Source organism: Rhamphochromis sp. 'chilingali', assembly GCF_963969265.1.
Source record: "Rhamphochromis sp. 'chilingali' genome assembly, chromosome: 14".
In the NCBI taxonomy this organism is placed as follows: domain Eukaryota; kingdom Metazoa; phylum Chordata; class Actinopteri; order Cichliformes; family Cichlidae; genus Rhamphochromis; species Rhamphochromis sp. 'chilingali'.
Window position 1 is genome coordinate 21914071 of NC_137941.1, and position 16281 is coordinate 21930351.

General features: G+C 42.8%; 1 protein-coding gene across 5 annotated transcripts in view; it reads left to right on the forward strand.

The window, feature by feature from the left end:
• The first annotated feature begins 547 nt into the window (after window positions 1-547).
• arhgef7a (Rho guanine nucleotide exchange factor (GEF) 7a) overlaps window positions 548-16281 on the forward strand; it is a 37730-nt gene continuing 21996 nt past the window's right edge. Inside the window, exons 1-6 of one of the 5 annotated variants that reach the window (XM_080903425.1) lie at window positions 548-687; window positions 802-1047; window positions 6240-6323; window positions 13343-13427; window positions 13523-13656; window positions 15241-15442. In XM_080903425.1, the coding sequence (XP_080759551.1) occupies window positions 883-1047; window positions 6240-6323; window positions 13343-13427; window positions 13523-13656; window positions 15241-15442 (670 nt within the window). In that variant the 5' untranslated portion in view covers window positions 548-687; window positions 802-882. Of the gene's footprint in view, window positions 688-801; window positions 1048-6035; window positions 6155-6239; window positions 6324-13342; window positions 13428-13522; window positions 13657-15240; window positions 15443-16281 lie in introns of those variants that run through there. The other 4 variants (XM_080903424.1, XM_080903427.1, XM_080903426.1 and 1 more) reach the window with 4 other exon arrangements.

A 16281-nucleotide genomic window follows, 5' to 3' on the forward strand; every position in this document is an offset into this window, starting at 1 on the left:
TGTGTGTGTGAAGCTAGCGTTTTACAGTGAATATAAAAGTTATGTAAAAAAAAAACATTTTTTTAAGTAGAACGACTTTTTATTTATTAATTTATTTGGTTGTTTTTTTTATGTTACCTCCAATATATATTATCCTGACCCCATAATTGAGGGCTACACCATAATAGTCCATGCAGCAGCTTGGCAGCATGTCTTTATGGATACATAGATCGGTGTTATGAAGGAGCTTCGGTGAAAATATATTTTATGTTACCTTTCTTCAGAGCTTGTCTTTTAAAGGACATCAGTAAGCCGATTTGTCTGCTCAGCTGCTTCCCATTTTTTTTCCAACTGAGGCCTGTCCAAAAAAAAAAACCCTCCAAAAAACACACAGCTTACAGCAGATAACAACGGATAGCCTGTGGCGTGGTTATAATAAAAACGGATGAAAGGGCAGGATATGCAAAGCCACGCAGTAAAAGCCTATTCATGACACGATAAAAGTGCCCCAACAACTGGTTGGACAGGCTTGTCCCTCTCCTGTGATGTCATCCAATAGACAAGCGGCTGGCGGCTGCGATGCGCACGTATGCAGTCCACTGCCTCGACGCATTACAACGAACCGCACTTGACAGCTTTCCAGGTTAGAGGGGGGGAAACAGACTTGCTGAATTTCCACAAGCCAGCCGTCATCCGCATCCACCCGAGGTACAGTTCCCCCCCCCCCCCCCCTTTCTTCCCACAGCACACCCTACACACACACTCTCTCTCATATCATGCATCATATGGTTGGATTAATGCTGTTCCTGTTCTAACGCACAGATGACAGCGTAACCAGGGCGCTGAGCTGCTGAGATACCAAAACACAGCCGCTTTGTTGAATCGGATCTGCTGTGACTGGACATGAATTCGGCGGAACAGACGGTTACATGGTTGATTACGCTCGGGGTGCTGGAATCGCCAAAGAAGACCATCTCAGATCCCGAGGCATTTCTGCAGACCTCCCTGAAGGATGGGGTGGTCTTGTGTAGACTCCTGGAGCGGCTCAGCCCGGGGTCCACGGAGAAGGTAGGGAAATAGCCGACACTCACTCCCCGCTCTCCTCCGCATCCCCAACCGCCCGCCCGCGTCGGCGTGTCTCCGCGTTGCCCAGCACAGGGAAACCGACGCGGTTTGTTGTCTGGCCTCTCTTTCTGCCCACTGATCCATGAGGAAATTTCTTTTGTAGGTCACGGCAGCCCGTGTTATTGTCTGCGATGGAAGTACTATGGTTGCGCGTATGTCAGCGTGTAAAAAGAGGAGAAAAAGGGAGGGGGAAAATACAGGTCGATGTCTGTACCACCCAATAATAATCTGCTCTCAATAACGTAACACTACAGCAAAATGAAGACTGGTCATTCTTTGGGAGCTGTTAGATGCTTTAGAGGCTTTCAAATAAAGGCCTCGACATATGCTTTTAATGCAGCTCTAACCACTCAGCAGATCTTTGCTATCGTTGAAAGAACCCGTTTTATTTTCTCTTTAATCCCGGCGGATGCGGCTTGTATGTCAGTGTATTTTGATAGTGCACGCCGATTGATCCGCCGGGGATGAGGGGCTTTCTGTACACAGACCATTGCTATAAGAGTGGGCCGCCATTGACTGCAAAGGCGCATAGACAGCGATAGACCCTCTCCCTTTTTAAAGAAACAGCGCAGTGTTTGTGTCTGTCAGCTTACCAGCAGCGTCTGCTGGTTTCAGCAACAACCTGAAGGAGGCCATTTGTTTTCCTCAAAAGAGGATGTGCTGCCGGAGGCTATACCTGCACCCTCACAACAACAAATTTGCCTGCCAATGCCCAAACGGGTTTTTCCATTTTCCTCCCTTAAAATGACAAATATCACTCTGGGGTGGAGGTTATGTTTGATCATCAAGCATGCAGGAGAACATCTGAGGGTGGCTAAAAGACAGCCTCCCCCTTTTCTTTTCTTTTCTTTTTTTTATTTATAGGCTACCTATCCTTATATGGTGATGGGTGGAATCCTGTGTGGGCAAATAATGTCTCAATAATGTTAAATCTACTTCTGTCACAATAATAATGTTCTTTATTTTCATTTAAGTTTTTTTTTGTGTGTGTGTAAAGGCTTGCAGTGATAAAGTAATCACTTATGTGGCCACAGGTATGCCAGCATATGAATAATGTGCAAGCACCACATAGAGTAATGAGCTTTATTCATATTAATAGAAGGAAAACAAAAAACAAAACCAGATAAAAATATGTATTTTCTCTCTCTCGGGCTAATTCTTAACTGCTTTCAGATCCAATGAGCCGAAACTGTAAATGAATAGAAATATTATTATTATTATTATCATTATTGTTATTACGTTTTTTTTTTTAACCAAAACATGCACCAACCAAATAATGACATATTAGCCAAGTGTGATGAAGGAATTTTTAATACAGTGTGTCTGCTAAATTATTATGATTAATATACACTATCCAAGGAACAATTTTTATTTGAAAAACAACTAAAACTATGAAATGAAGATACTTTATCTATCTACCTATCTGTCTTGACATGTTTACATTTTTTTAATAAGTAGGGTGTCTCTCTGTGACCACAAATTCAGGCTGACCAATCACTATCATTCTGGGCTGCACTGTACAGTATGGCCATGCCAAAATTGGAAGATGTGTGGCACAGCTGGACCATATGTCAGTCGTGATAGCTACCTAAAAAGCCGAAGATGTGAACAGGAGATAGCCCTTTCCATGTGTTGCAGCCCGTGCTAACATTTTACGAGGCCCAAGAGAAAAACAAGATACATTTTGCTCATTAACAGTTCAAGTCACACTAGCTGCACAGAACAAAGGCATGGGGGGCACCATAGTGGATTTAAACTTAATTTAAATTCATGCAGTGACTCCCCATTGATACACCTGTTTCCTTATTTTATGCTTGTGACCAGGTGTGTCTGCATTGCTCTGCCATCACAAGTGAAATTTCCATTTGGTGCTAATAAATCTTGAAGCGTGGCCAAGAGAGAAAAGTTACTACACTCACAGGCCGTTTATAGGAACCCCTTGCTAGAGTCATATTGGCCTCCCGTTCACCTTCAGAACTGGCTTAATTCTTCTTGGTACAGATTCATCAAGGTGCTGGAAACATTCCTCAGAGATTTTTGTCCATATTGACATGAACTCAAGACATATTTGCAACAGATCCGTGCATATGTTGTGACCCTACCATCTGAACGTCACAACAAACGCCGAGCCTCATCAGACCAAACGTTCTATATTTAGTGAGCTCATGTGAACTGGCACCTGAAGTGGTTTTCTGCTCCTGTGGCCCATTTACCTGAAGGTACACTGTCTGGTGCATTCAGAGATGCTGTTCTGCATACCTTGGTTGTAACAAGCAGTTATTTGTGTTACTGTTGTCTTCCCAACAGTTTGAAGCAGTCTGTGCATTCTCCTCTGACCTCTGGCACCAACATGATATTTTCTCCCAGAGAACTGCCACTCACTGGATATTTTCTCTGTTTTTCTGTCCTTTCTCTGTAAACGTTAGAGATGGTTGTGTGGGAAAATCCCAGTAGATCAACAGTTTGTGAAATACTCCGAATAGACCAGCTCCTCTGGCACCAGCTAGTGTTCCCCATTTAAAGTTGCTTAGATCATCTTTCTTTCCCATTCTCATATACAGATTAAACTTCGGCAGGTCCTCCTGACTATGTTTACACCCTTAAGGCACTAAATTGCTGCCATGTAATTGGCTAATTAAATATTTGCAAAACAACCAGTGGACTTAATAAAGTGGCCAGATGTGCCACTAGATACACGCTAGATACAGCTGCAGCCTATTACAGTATGTTTCACAGAGGGATTTCCCTCCTTAGTCTACTGTGTTTTTACAGCACATATCAGGGCTTTATACTAGTACCAACCATCAAGCATTAACTGCCCCCACAAAACAGCTGATTTGAAAAAAAAAAGTCACCTCAGAAAATTACAGTTTCCAACATAAACAAGCGTCCTGTGAAGAAGCATATTACAAAACTAATGAGAAGTGTTTGATGTTGTGAGTTTTTTCCTGTGGAACCTTCACTCATATACCAGATCCTTGAACTGGTACTCACCTTGAATACTCTGTCATTTTACATTTTTACATATATTGATAAACTTAGCAGAAAGGTAAAATATAAAGTTTGGTCAATGATTTATTTGTTGTAACAATGCTCCTTAGCAATAAGTCTTACACCTCTGGAAGGCCTGTTTATTTCCCCTTAAATGGTGCGAAATTTATAAGAAAAATGCTTTTGTGAGTTGAGAGGCAGAGTTGAGTATGTAGCATATTTTGCTACTGACTCTTGTTTTGAGCTTCTGGCATTGCAGGTACTGACAATCAGGTGCCTGATTGTCAGTACCTGTGAGCATGGACCCTGCTACAGCGGTCAGTTGCCGTCTCCTCCAAGCATACCACAATTGACTGATCTTGATAGGGCCTGTGCCAAAGGGCAACTTCAAGCTAATGTTTCACCAAACCAAGGTGCAGCATTATTTGGAGTGAATCTTACTACCATTTCCAAACTGACTTCCATATAACAGAGGATGTCAGAGACAGGCTACCAAATGGGTATCCCAAGAAGATGACACCACATGAAGACTGTTTTCTCAACCTGTCAGCACCTAGGAACCACAGGCAGTCTTCTACAGATTTGAAGTCTAGGTTTGCAGGACAATATGGCCGACGACTCGCTATCTAGACAATTTCTGGTCTCATAGAGCTGCTGGGAAGCCTGCCTTTCACTGTCAGGCTCATTTGCGCTTTTGTTTGCAACATGTGCACTGGAACCTGGATGCCGAAGAACGTTATGTTCAGCGATGTGTTCATATTCTGCTTTCAGCATTTGGATTATTGGCTCAAAATGTGGAGAAGATATGGAGAACGCTATGCTGATTGATGCACCAATAGGGTAACAGCTTTTGGTGTATGCAGTGTGATTGTGAAGGCGGGCATCTCCCTCACTGGAAAAACAAGGTTTCCTTTGAAATTGCCTCCAGGTCACTGGAGAGAGCTTGAGATGAGATTCTGCAACCAGTAGCAATCCCACATCCCCACAGTCTGAGGCCAAACTCTATCCTCCAAGATGACATTGCTCACTCCCACAGAGTGATGTATATCAGACACTACTTCAAGAATTTGCGAGTGGAGAGGATGGAATAGCCCCTGTGGGATCAGCCTGGATGTGCTGCTCCTGCCAGAGTGACTAACACAACCACACTGGCTGACTTGTGACAAATGCTGGTCGAAGGCTGGGACGCCATTCCACAGCAGTTCTTCCACATGCTACTGGAGCTCCTGTTTGTTAAATGAATAAATTGTTAAACTGCCAACACGTGTTGTTTTTATTAGACTTCAATCATCCAGACCAATAAACAACACCAAACAAGATCCAATAGCAGAATAAGCTGTTTGGCACTGGCAGAGGGGATCTGGCGAGGGCAACAACACACTCAACTCTGCTGCTCAAACCGCAAATACATTTTCCCCACAATTATGGCAACATTTAAGCAAAATAAACAAGCAAATGTCCTTAATTTTTGTGCTAAGTTCATTCATATTTCTCTGCAAGTCAAATAAAAAGAAACGGCAGTACAGGAATGCTGCAGATATGTTTGACCAAGAACGACTGCTAAGCTTGATTTCATCTATAAAATGTACTAATCAGTAGGCTAAAATAGAATTTATTTTATTAATTCTATGTATTTTTTTGTTAGTAGATTGAACTTTATCATCATGAAGATGATCATGTTTTGAATATTTTACTGATTCAACATAATTTTGCAGTCCTTTGGATAAAATCATATTTTTGCTTACCGACACCGCCCACTATTTTTGCCTTATTTTATTCTTCTTCTTTACGAATTTAAATGGGACAGGAATAAAAACCAGTGCACTCACATGCTAAAGCAACATCAGAAGTTGGTGGGGTGGGGAAGACGGGGAAGGGGGGCATCCCTATTTGTCTACGTCATTTCCCTCGACCCAGCGCTGCACTCTCTTCCACTTCCCCGCTGAGAGGGGGGGTTGTGTTCAGCCTCCCGGAGTGTCAGGCCCGGTCAGTGCTCACACACGGGAGACAGTAGAATGCGCGTCGTAGAAGAAGAAGGAGAAGAAGATAGATTTTTAAGGCAATGAAAGCCGCACGCAACCGCAGTGAGAGAGGCGAGCGTGAACTGGAAGTTTAACTCCTGACCAGCGTTTCCGTTTTTTCAGGTTTACCAAGAACCGAAGAACGACGGCGAGTGCCTGAGCAACATAAAAGAGTTTCTGAAGGGCTGCACGGCTTTCCGCGTCGAGGTGAGTACCCTCTCGGATTTATTTTAGGTGTGCGTAGAGGGGATTGCAATCACTTAACCACGTAGAGAAGCTGTATGAAACGTAGAGTTTGCATGTTCAGGAGGAGACAATGGACAATGCGTCCATGGAGTGGAGGGACGGAGCCCCTGACAGAGAGGGAGGAGGAGTGAATTAGCAAGCGAGAACAATCACCCATCGCTCGGCTGAGAGCTTTGTTTTTTGTTTTTTTGTTTACCGTAAGGTGGATGCATGTGCAGTATTTTAGCCACTTCGGTGGGCTCTGATTGATACTGTGGAAATATCCACGTTCCTCACGCGCAGTCTCAGGAACGTGTTGTGTTTACGCTGTCTGATTAATCCAGATAGCTTTGTCCTCGGGCTCATGCGTGGCTTTACCCTCACCACCATTTCACACTGGCCACCCTATAAACATGTCTCTGAGAACAAGTCACTGAGGCTGGGGATGGTTATGTAAGCCAGTCTTGTCCCAACATGGTTATTAACGCGTTATAATAATAACAATAATAAGGTGTAAAGTCTTAACATGTCCCCGGATTAAGCACCTCACTCCTGGGCCCGTGTAGAAATATCTGGATAATTTTGTATAATTTCCAACCCCACTCTTCTGCAAATTAAGGACAGAGTGCTGTTTATGGCTGAGTATCAGCTGGGGCATAGAGGGGTCATTGAACCGTCCCACTCTGACAATGCAAGTCAGTGTTCCTCAGCATTGCTTCTCCCTGGTGAGTCTTCCAGCTACAGAACAAGAGGAGGAGCTGGGGGAAAAGCACTGTCAATTTGAGTGTGTGAAACATGCCATTTTAGTAGTAACAGACGAATGAAATGCAAGTAAAGCAAGCTGAGTGCATGCATGGCTTTATTGGTAAAGACCTTTGCTTTGGCTGACTGCAGGGACAGGTCCTGACAGCAGTGCTGAGCAAGGATCTGTGTTTCTTTCTCGTATAGTCCTCATCCTATCTCCTCTTTTGTGTCAGGCTGTTACTTTACCTGAGGATGAACCACTCACAAATACCACTTTTTTCTTTCTTTTTTTTAAAGGATGTTCAATCCTCGTGTGCACATGTGTGATCAGCTGTTTGCAAACTGTTTTTGAGTGAACTGTAGAGAGCAGGATTACAGTAATTTGGGACATGGGAGTCCTACTGCTCACCAGCTGCAGGGCAAAGATGGATGTTATCCAGAGCACTGCTGGCTCGGACCCCGGGTAACTGGTCCGATGGTAGATTAGAGCAGTGGGCGCTTGCATGTTAAAGACGGGGGGGGGGGGGGGGGGGGGGGAGGCACTGTGCTTTTGCAGTTCTGGCCGACCTCTTTTAAATAGAGTTAAGCTGGACACTTGGCTGAGTGGGGACATCCCAGATTTGCTGCGGTCCCATGTGTGGTTGAAATATCTCACCAGGAACGATGTCGTTTCGATCTGATTTTTAATAATTCTGCTTAGATGCTTGCGACCACGTCTGATATTTGGACGCCTGCTGTTACTTATCCATCAACATTAATGCCTTTGACCACAGGAAGAGGAATCATCGGAGTTCCCATAACCCCTGTGGTCCCTCAGAAAGAGCAAACTTATCCCATCTAGCTACCCCGATAAAACTTAAAGTTCCATATTCCTACAGAAGTGATGATATCCCAAATAGAATCTGGAAAAGGCAAAGCGTTTAGGATTTAGCGTTTTATGTATCTGTGCCATCAAACTGCAATCTTGGTACCAGCTTTTTGAGTGCTTGCCACAGAGATGAGCTCAAGATGCAGCTTTCCTGGAGTCCAGCATGGTTTATTTAAGGTTTCCAGAATATCAGTGTGCTTCGGCTTCAGCTTTGTTCTGTTTAATGTCACTTGGTTGAAAGCTGAAGAGACAAATGTTTTTTATTTTAATTCGTCTTGTTCTTGTGCCACATTAAAGAAAATCAATAGGTTTTTGTCTTTTTAAGCAAGAAATTGTAAAGCAAACGCTGAAAATCAGACTTGTTAGCCTGGTCTTTATTTTCAGTGGATTTCTGTGTTGTGTCAGCTGTCTGAGGGTCTAAGCAGAACCTTGGCAATACGGCCCTTTAATGATGCTATAGAGGAGGAAATACAGTTAGTACAGCTCTCATTACCCCTCTGGCCCCACTGGAATAGTAACACTATGCCAACCCAGAGACTAATAACAAATCCACCTGTCTACACCAAGTGGCAACCCCCTGGGCTGAAAAATGAAACCGGTGAAGTGGCAAAAATTCCTCAAATGACCACTGAAGGGTGTTGAAAAAAGAAAGTTATAGACTCCCATGTTGAGACACCCATTTATAGCAGAAATAAACATGTTTAAGACCAGCTACAAAAAACGTTTTATGTCCCTATAACTGATGTCTTAAAAGCTTGCATTAATAGGGGTGTTACAGCTGCTACCTGTCTGCTAGGATTTGCCAAAACCAATTCATATCAGTGAACTGAACTTAATTGTATTTGTGTTGTTGGTGGCATTAGGAGTAAATGCTACCATTTTATAATAGTTACTCAGCACCAGGTATCTCTCAAACAGTCTATGGTTGCTAGTGTTGGCCACAGACTGAATATAAGTGATGGACACAGTGTTTGGGTCTGAAACATGAAGACAAAGCGCGAGGGCTTTAAACCTGGATCCTCTGCAGTGGCCGACTGGGTGACTCTGGTTAGTTCTACAGTTAAACAACCCTTAGATCCATTGATCTGCGATCTCTGCAAACACTTTCCTGATGACATCATGGGTTCGATTGCTAATCTTACTTCTTAGGACAAACGTGATGATGATTTCGTAAACTGTTGTTCCCATTAGAGTCAGAATTGATCATGCAGTCTTACTCAGACTGGGCAGGGATAGCTCAGTAGGTAGAGTGGTGGCCCCATGATCGGAAGGTCGGGGGTTCGACTCCACTGAACGGCTACCCTGAGGTACCCCTGAGCAAGGTACCCCTGAGCAAGGTACCGTCCCTACACACTGCTCCCCGGGCGCTGCACTGGTGGCTGCCCACTGCTTCACTGGGTGAATGGGTTAAATGCAGAGGAACTATTTCCCTATGGGGACTAACACGCACACTTTACACTTTACTTTTTTTTTTTTACTTTTACTCAGACAGCTCCACTCCTCGTTTGTGATGTCTGGTTTCAAAACACCAATTGGGTAACACTCTCCAGTCAAGGCATCAAAATGGGTGAAGTTACAGTGGCTTTGCTCATCTTTTATATACAGTCTGTAGGCTACGCTGATCTGATAAGTTGATTTCGGTTTTATTGTTAAAAATTATCTAACAGTTTTAAGGCACTAAAAGCGAGTGAGATCTTTAAAAAAGGCATGTATCGTGCTATTTAAAGCCTTCAATTTGCTGTAAGCACCATGAATCTGCAAGGCTAAAGTAGCTAATAAGATTTTAAAAACTCTTGTTGGTCTGTAAGCTTGACTTTTTTGTCAGGGGCCTTTTGTCCTGAGTACAGTCTTCATGAACTCAAACACATGATCAGCTGGATTGAGATCAGCTGACTGACTTGGCCAGTGAAGAGTTGTTTGTTGCTGTTTTGCCAAACAGGAAACTGCTTAGCTGCCTTGCCTGTAAGTTTACAGCATCTCTAACGCTGTCCGCCTAATATGAGCGCTTTTGTTTCAGAGTTTTGTTTCGGTGTTGATTTGTTTTCAGTATAATCTACTCGACTCATCCTTCAGTCTCATATTACCCGTAGTATATATGGACCAGGTTGTTCTATCATCCTGTGCAGATAACTGCTCATTTCCTCAGCTGTGACGGTGTGAGAGCAAGTGTATCACTGCTGTAGCGTGCTGAGTCACAGAAGGGTGTTGGACCATTGTTTCAGCCTGCGGGGATCATTACCTGGCTATGATGCTGAGGCTCAGCAGACAAGTCGGAGCTCGTCACGTTAGTCATGTTAATGATCGCCGTGCAAAAATCTTTAATATACATAACTCGTCATGTTTCACCGTGAAGCAAAAGCTGTTGTTTAAACTGAAGAAGAAATCTTAAGGGTCTAAAACTGAATCTTAAGATGTTAGAGAAGTGGCAGCGAGTCTTGTAGCTTTTAATCACAAGCACACAAACACCTACATACTCTATGTTCCACACCACTCACTCAAACAGTCATCCACATTTTCCCTGAGGACATGTCTACAATCAGAGCGGAAGATGAAAGAGACTTGTATCTCACAGTCGCTCATCCTCTGTGCTACCGAAGCGAGAGTAACTAATCACTTGGAGGCACTGCACAGGAAGAGATAGCCTAAGTTAGCTAGATATTTTTTAGCTGGATGGCGATATAAGATATATATCTCGATATATTTTTTTAAAGCCATAAAGAAAGAACAAAAAGAGAGTTCTTAGTCAAAGCTGTGTCCCAGATGTCACACAGGCACTTTTATTAACATAGAGCAGATGTACATAAAATTTACTCAAAAATAAATTATGAGCATTTATTAAATAATAATGCTCCATAAATAAAAGAAAACAATGTTGTTTTTGTGCATAACAAAAAGCTCACAATTGTGCAGTCAAAATGTAAACTAAAAGATGCTGAGCACAATAACAAAGACAGATTTCACAGCTGCTCTGTTCCCAACTTGTACTGCGTGACTGACAGCCTGGAGTTTGAAATCCACTTCGCAACCACGTCTCTTAACAGGTGCCATTTATAGTCCTTATACACAGTAGGGTAATATTACGTTGAAGCACAGTACGTATCACTCCGCGAGGCTCAGCCGTAATGCTCCGACAATCCATCAAGCGGTGCAGCTCCGTAGCTTACCAAAGTCGTACTAAAACATTTTTTGACAGATTGCTGAGCGCCGTGTTCCACATAAAATCGGTTCGCGGCCATCAAGCACAACCAGAATTCATACATAAGGCGCGCTGTCAACTTTTGAGAAAATGAAAGGATTTTAGTCCGTGCAGCCCCTCTGGACTGCATGGCGTTAGCGTGGTTAGCTCGTTAGCATGGTTAGCTAGCTAACACGTTGACGCCGTCCAGCCCCACGCACGGGGCGATGCGCAGTAACTCGTTAACGGAGATTTGCCGTGTCCATCTTGTCGCTTCCTGCAGGTGAAGCGATGGGGGAGGAGGGGGAGTTGTGTTCAGTGAAGGAGAGGCGAGGCCGAGTAACGTTGCGTAAAGACGAAAGTGGACGAAAGAGAGGCAAACTTGTGGCTCCACAAGTATAATTATAACGTAACATAGACTATATCGATATAAAGGATATTGTCACATCTTATATCTCGTATAAAAATATATCGATATTTTTTAAAAACTCGATATATCGCCCAGCTCTAGCCTAAGTCATCAACAGAGATACAGTCACTGCCATTCATACTAGAGAGGCCAGTGTCAGGGTGGTGGTGGGACAGACAGTGCTTTTTGTTGTTGTTGTCACGAAATTCCATGAAAAGAGCCAAATAAGGGATACTTATCACATCAGTCTTCTGATTCTTCTGCTCACGTTCATTCTGTTTCATTTACATCTGTATTTCCTTGAAATTACCAGATTGAATAAAGGATGTATTACAAAAGAGGTCAAAGACGTATTCAGTTCATGTCATTTTCCAAAACGATTAGATGCTCTAGTTTTTTAGTAAACGTCACTCACACAGTAGACTTCACACTAGCCTGAGGAATTCTGATTGAAAATGTTGTAAACAACATTATGTTCCCTGCGTATGTATATTAAATGCAAGGTCTGCAGTTTCTGTCACTTAAGGCGTTTTCACAAATGTACTGCAGCCCACACATTAAGGAGTTGATGTACGAAAACGCACTGATCAAAATGAAAGGATGTGACACTGCAGCGGTTAGCATCATATCCTCACAGAGACGGTTGTGGGTTCAAATCCCCCAGCTGACTGAAGCCTTGCTCGGTGGAGTTTGCGTTTTCTCTCAGCCTACCTGAGTTCTCTCTGGGTACTCAGGCTTCCTCCCGAAGGTTAAAGACAAGCAAAGTAGGTTAACTGGTGATTCTAAATAGGCCATAGATGTGAATGTCAATGGCTGTCTGTCTCTATGTGTTCGCCCTGTGACGAACTAGCAGCCTCTCCTGGCTCTTAGCCACTGAGCTGGGAGAGCTTCCAGCCCACCCGTGACCCTGAAGGGAAACAACAGTTAAGAATAATGATGGCTGGAATGGATGAAAATGAAAAAAATAATTCTATATAAAGAAAATTATTATTATCTTTTTGTGATTTTTGCTAACAATAATAAAAATACACATATTAGCTATTTGGCGATGTTGGTGTCTGCATTTATAACAGCTGATAAGATAATAATTACACCTCATACACTCCCCTTCTGGTTGTCTGTCTATGTATGACCCCCTGGCACTACAGCTTGTTTGTTCTCGTTTTTCTGTCCCACCCAGCTTCCCTTTTTCAATTCATTGACTTCTCATTACGGTTAGTAGATGGGGATCTGCTCAGGAGCCACCACCAGTCCCCAAATTGCGGCTTCAATTCATGCTTACGCCATCTGCCATTATCTACTAGGAATGCTGTCCAACCTAATTGAGGATGTGGTCCCAGCTAGTGAAATGACAATCTAAAAAAAAGTAAAGAGATGTGAGAAACACCCTTCAGCTATGTAATGAGTGCTGTCGTTGCATAGTTTATCCACCAGAGGGCACTCTGCTAAAACGAGCCGAGTTAGGCAGAACTGTTTTAACAGTAGAACAAGTTTATTGTTTATACAGCATTGATATATCATCTTACTAAGGACTCATAACTAGTCATGTTAGGGAAATATGCTTTATCTCTTTTAAGATAAAAAAGTTTTAACTCGCCAAATAATGGCCTCTGTGTTACTCTGTATCCTGTATGGTTTGGCTTCTAATAATGAAAAATCATCAATATTTGAGTTTTATCCTCTCTGTGTTTTGCAATAGTGTTTGTTATGTACATTATTCAGCTGACTGTTACTGACTGATTGCTCGGTGTTGTCATCGCTGCGGCCGACTGTCAGGCTCATGTTCTTTTGTCTCTCACCCGTAGCCATTCGAGGCCAGTGACCTGCTGCTGGGACTGAACTTCTCCAAAGTGCTCAGCAGTTTGGTTACTCTGAATAAAGTGACTGCAGGTCAGTTAAAAATGTGCAGTGTGTGTGTGTGAGAGTGTCATTATGGGCGTGGGAGTAGTCATGAGGCTGATTTATATTTCCCCGCTCTTGCGCAGATATCGGTGTGGGCAGCGATTCGGTGTGCGCCCGACACTCTTCAGCCCACCGCATCAAGTCGTTCGAGTCGCTGTCCTCTCAGGCTTCACTGGCCCGATCCTCCAAGCTGCTGCAGAACCAGTTTCGCAGCCTGGTAAGGTCAACACGTGCTTCTGACCCGTATTGACGCAGATTTGGTGGATATGTGTCAAAGGCATATGTTATTTATCATTACAGCTCTAACACTCTAGAGAACATAAATAAAACACTTAACATTGAACTTCTGATGTGTCACAAACAGTCTGTTCTTATTCTTTTTTTCTGCTCACTGGTTTCTGGTCCAGACACATGACTCCAGTATTACATGCTGCCATTTTGAAAAGTGCTTTTATAGTGCCTGAGCAGAGTTTGCTGCAGGCAAATGACTCAGGGGTAGATGGAGGCAGCAGCAAATTTGCATGTCATCCTCATACACGGAAAGAGGCGTACAGTTACACCTAAGCCATTTTAAAGCATAAAGGGAACATAGTCCTGGAAGAAAAATCTAGTCTAAAAAGTATTTGATGATGATAATGATGATGATGAATAGAGAAGTTTTTGGGGATTTGATCTAGGGCTGTGCAATATGACCAAAATCTCATATCCCGATATAAGACATCTATTGTCCGATAGCGATATAAATCACAAAAATTTAACATTTTCTGTAAATTCTGTGAATCTCAGGCAGCTCGACTTGCGTGAAGTGTTTCCAGCTGCGCGTCATGTACCTGGAGTCGAGTGTTTTAACAGATGCATGAAACTATACATTTTTAGACATAAGTTGTAACGGCCGCCGTTTTCTTTGTGAGTATTTATTACACGGCGTGCTGCGGGGAAAAGCCTGTTCTAACGTTTGAGTCTAAGGTTTATTTTTTAGCACCTGGCGGCTTTTTTTTGCTTCTCATCCGTAAAGACTCTGCATCCTCTTTCACGTGATTCAGTTTATTTTGAAAAGTCTCAACAGGATCTTGAGCTTTATGGTGAAAGGTTTGTGTGGAACATAAACAAGCGGACACGAGATGGTTTTAACATCGTTGTTGCTAACGACGATGCATAAAAACAGGTGCTTGTCCGTCTGTAGCGTGGTTATATTAAATATAAGAGAAAGAGAGAACTTTAAGAAATTAATATAGCCACTACAGTGACCATCAAAACCATGAAAAAATATTGCCGTAAACAGTTTATTTTGCGACACCACGAAACAAACGGTACTGTAAAATGAAACGATAGACGTTTTTATATCGTCATCCGAAATATATCGTTATATCGAACAGCCCTAATTTGATCAGTGCCAGGAGAGTAGCCTTTATAATGAAGTTCATCATCCGAGGTATGGCAAATCACAGAAGCTTTCTTTTTTTAGACACTTGTTCAGCAAGTGTCTAAATTTTATGTCAGAAATTTCTAAGAAGTAGGAAACTTAATGAACAGAAATTATCACCAGAACTGTAGAAGTTTCAGGTTTCTACTGCAGGAACTGTCTCTTACTGAAATCCATCATTTTGCACCAGTTCAGGTCAGCCTGTCTGTCACAACATATTAATAGCAATAATCAGTTTATCACATTTTAGTTAAATCAGAGCAAAGACTTCAATAGTTATAGATGGTAAGATTTGCTGTATAGTAGTGGTTACAAATGCTATTTCCATTTCCGTTGGCTTCTCCTCCTCCTTGCTGACGCTCCCGCCTCTTTCACCAGGACATGTCAGAGAACAGCGGACAGCAGCTGCTGGTCAAGGCACGTTTCAACTTCCAGCAGACCAACGAGGATGAGCTCACCTTTGCTAAGGGCGATTTCATCAGCGTGACTCGTCAGGAGGAGGGCGGCTGGTGGGAAGGGATGCTTAATGGCAAGACTGGCTGGTTTCCTAGCAACTATGTGCGTGAGGTCAAGGGCTCCGGTAAGTACCTCGGCTAACCTGATGAGTGATTAACAGGGTCTGATTAAGAATTTAAGGGAGACGCAGAACTTCCTGATGTGCTTTTAATAACTAACTGGTTGAATTTCTGAAACAAATTTCACATTTAGAGACACTCATGCTATTTCCAAAATTGGACTCACTAGACCAAGATATTAATACCTTAGTGTAGTGATTCATCACACTGTGTTTGTTGCAACATAAAAAATTGGCAGTTGCATCCTTCAGTCCACGTATTTCTAAATAAATCTCCTGCCCCTGCATACCTTTGTGGAAAATAGTATACTAAAGAGAAATCTCTGTCACGCTAACCATTTGCACGGCTTCACAGCTGCCTTTGTCACCATCTTTCCACCCGATGCCGTGACAGTAATGTAGTGCCACATCTGCTGCAGTCTTTTGTTTTTCCCGCTTGTGTCGAGATGCCAGTGACACAGCGCTGCCACTGTGAAGATGTTTTCGAGTAACACAAGATGTGCTTTCTCTGCATGAAGGGTTCATTTTAACAAGCTAAAACTGTGGTTCGGAAACTTGAGGCCAAGAGAAGTGCACCGTGTCTCGTATTTCGAATATTTTAACCTTGGTGGGAGTTTAAATGACTCTGCTTGCACTGTGACCCAAAACATGGCGGTTAATTGGCTTGGGTTGTTTTCTTTATTTACGTAAGGAATAAATAAATGTATGCCCAATGGTTTCTGTATAAACAATTTATATTTTTAGTGGTATCCAGATGGCCTGGTCAGAGTATTTCAAAAACTGCTGATCTACTGGGATTTTCCCACACAACCATCTCTTGGGTTTACAGAGAATGGTTTGTAAAA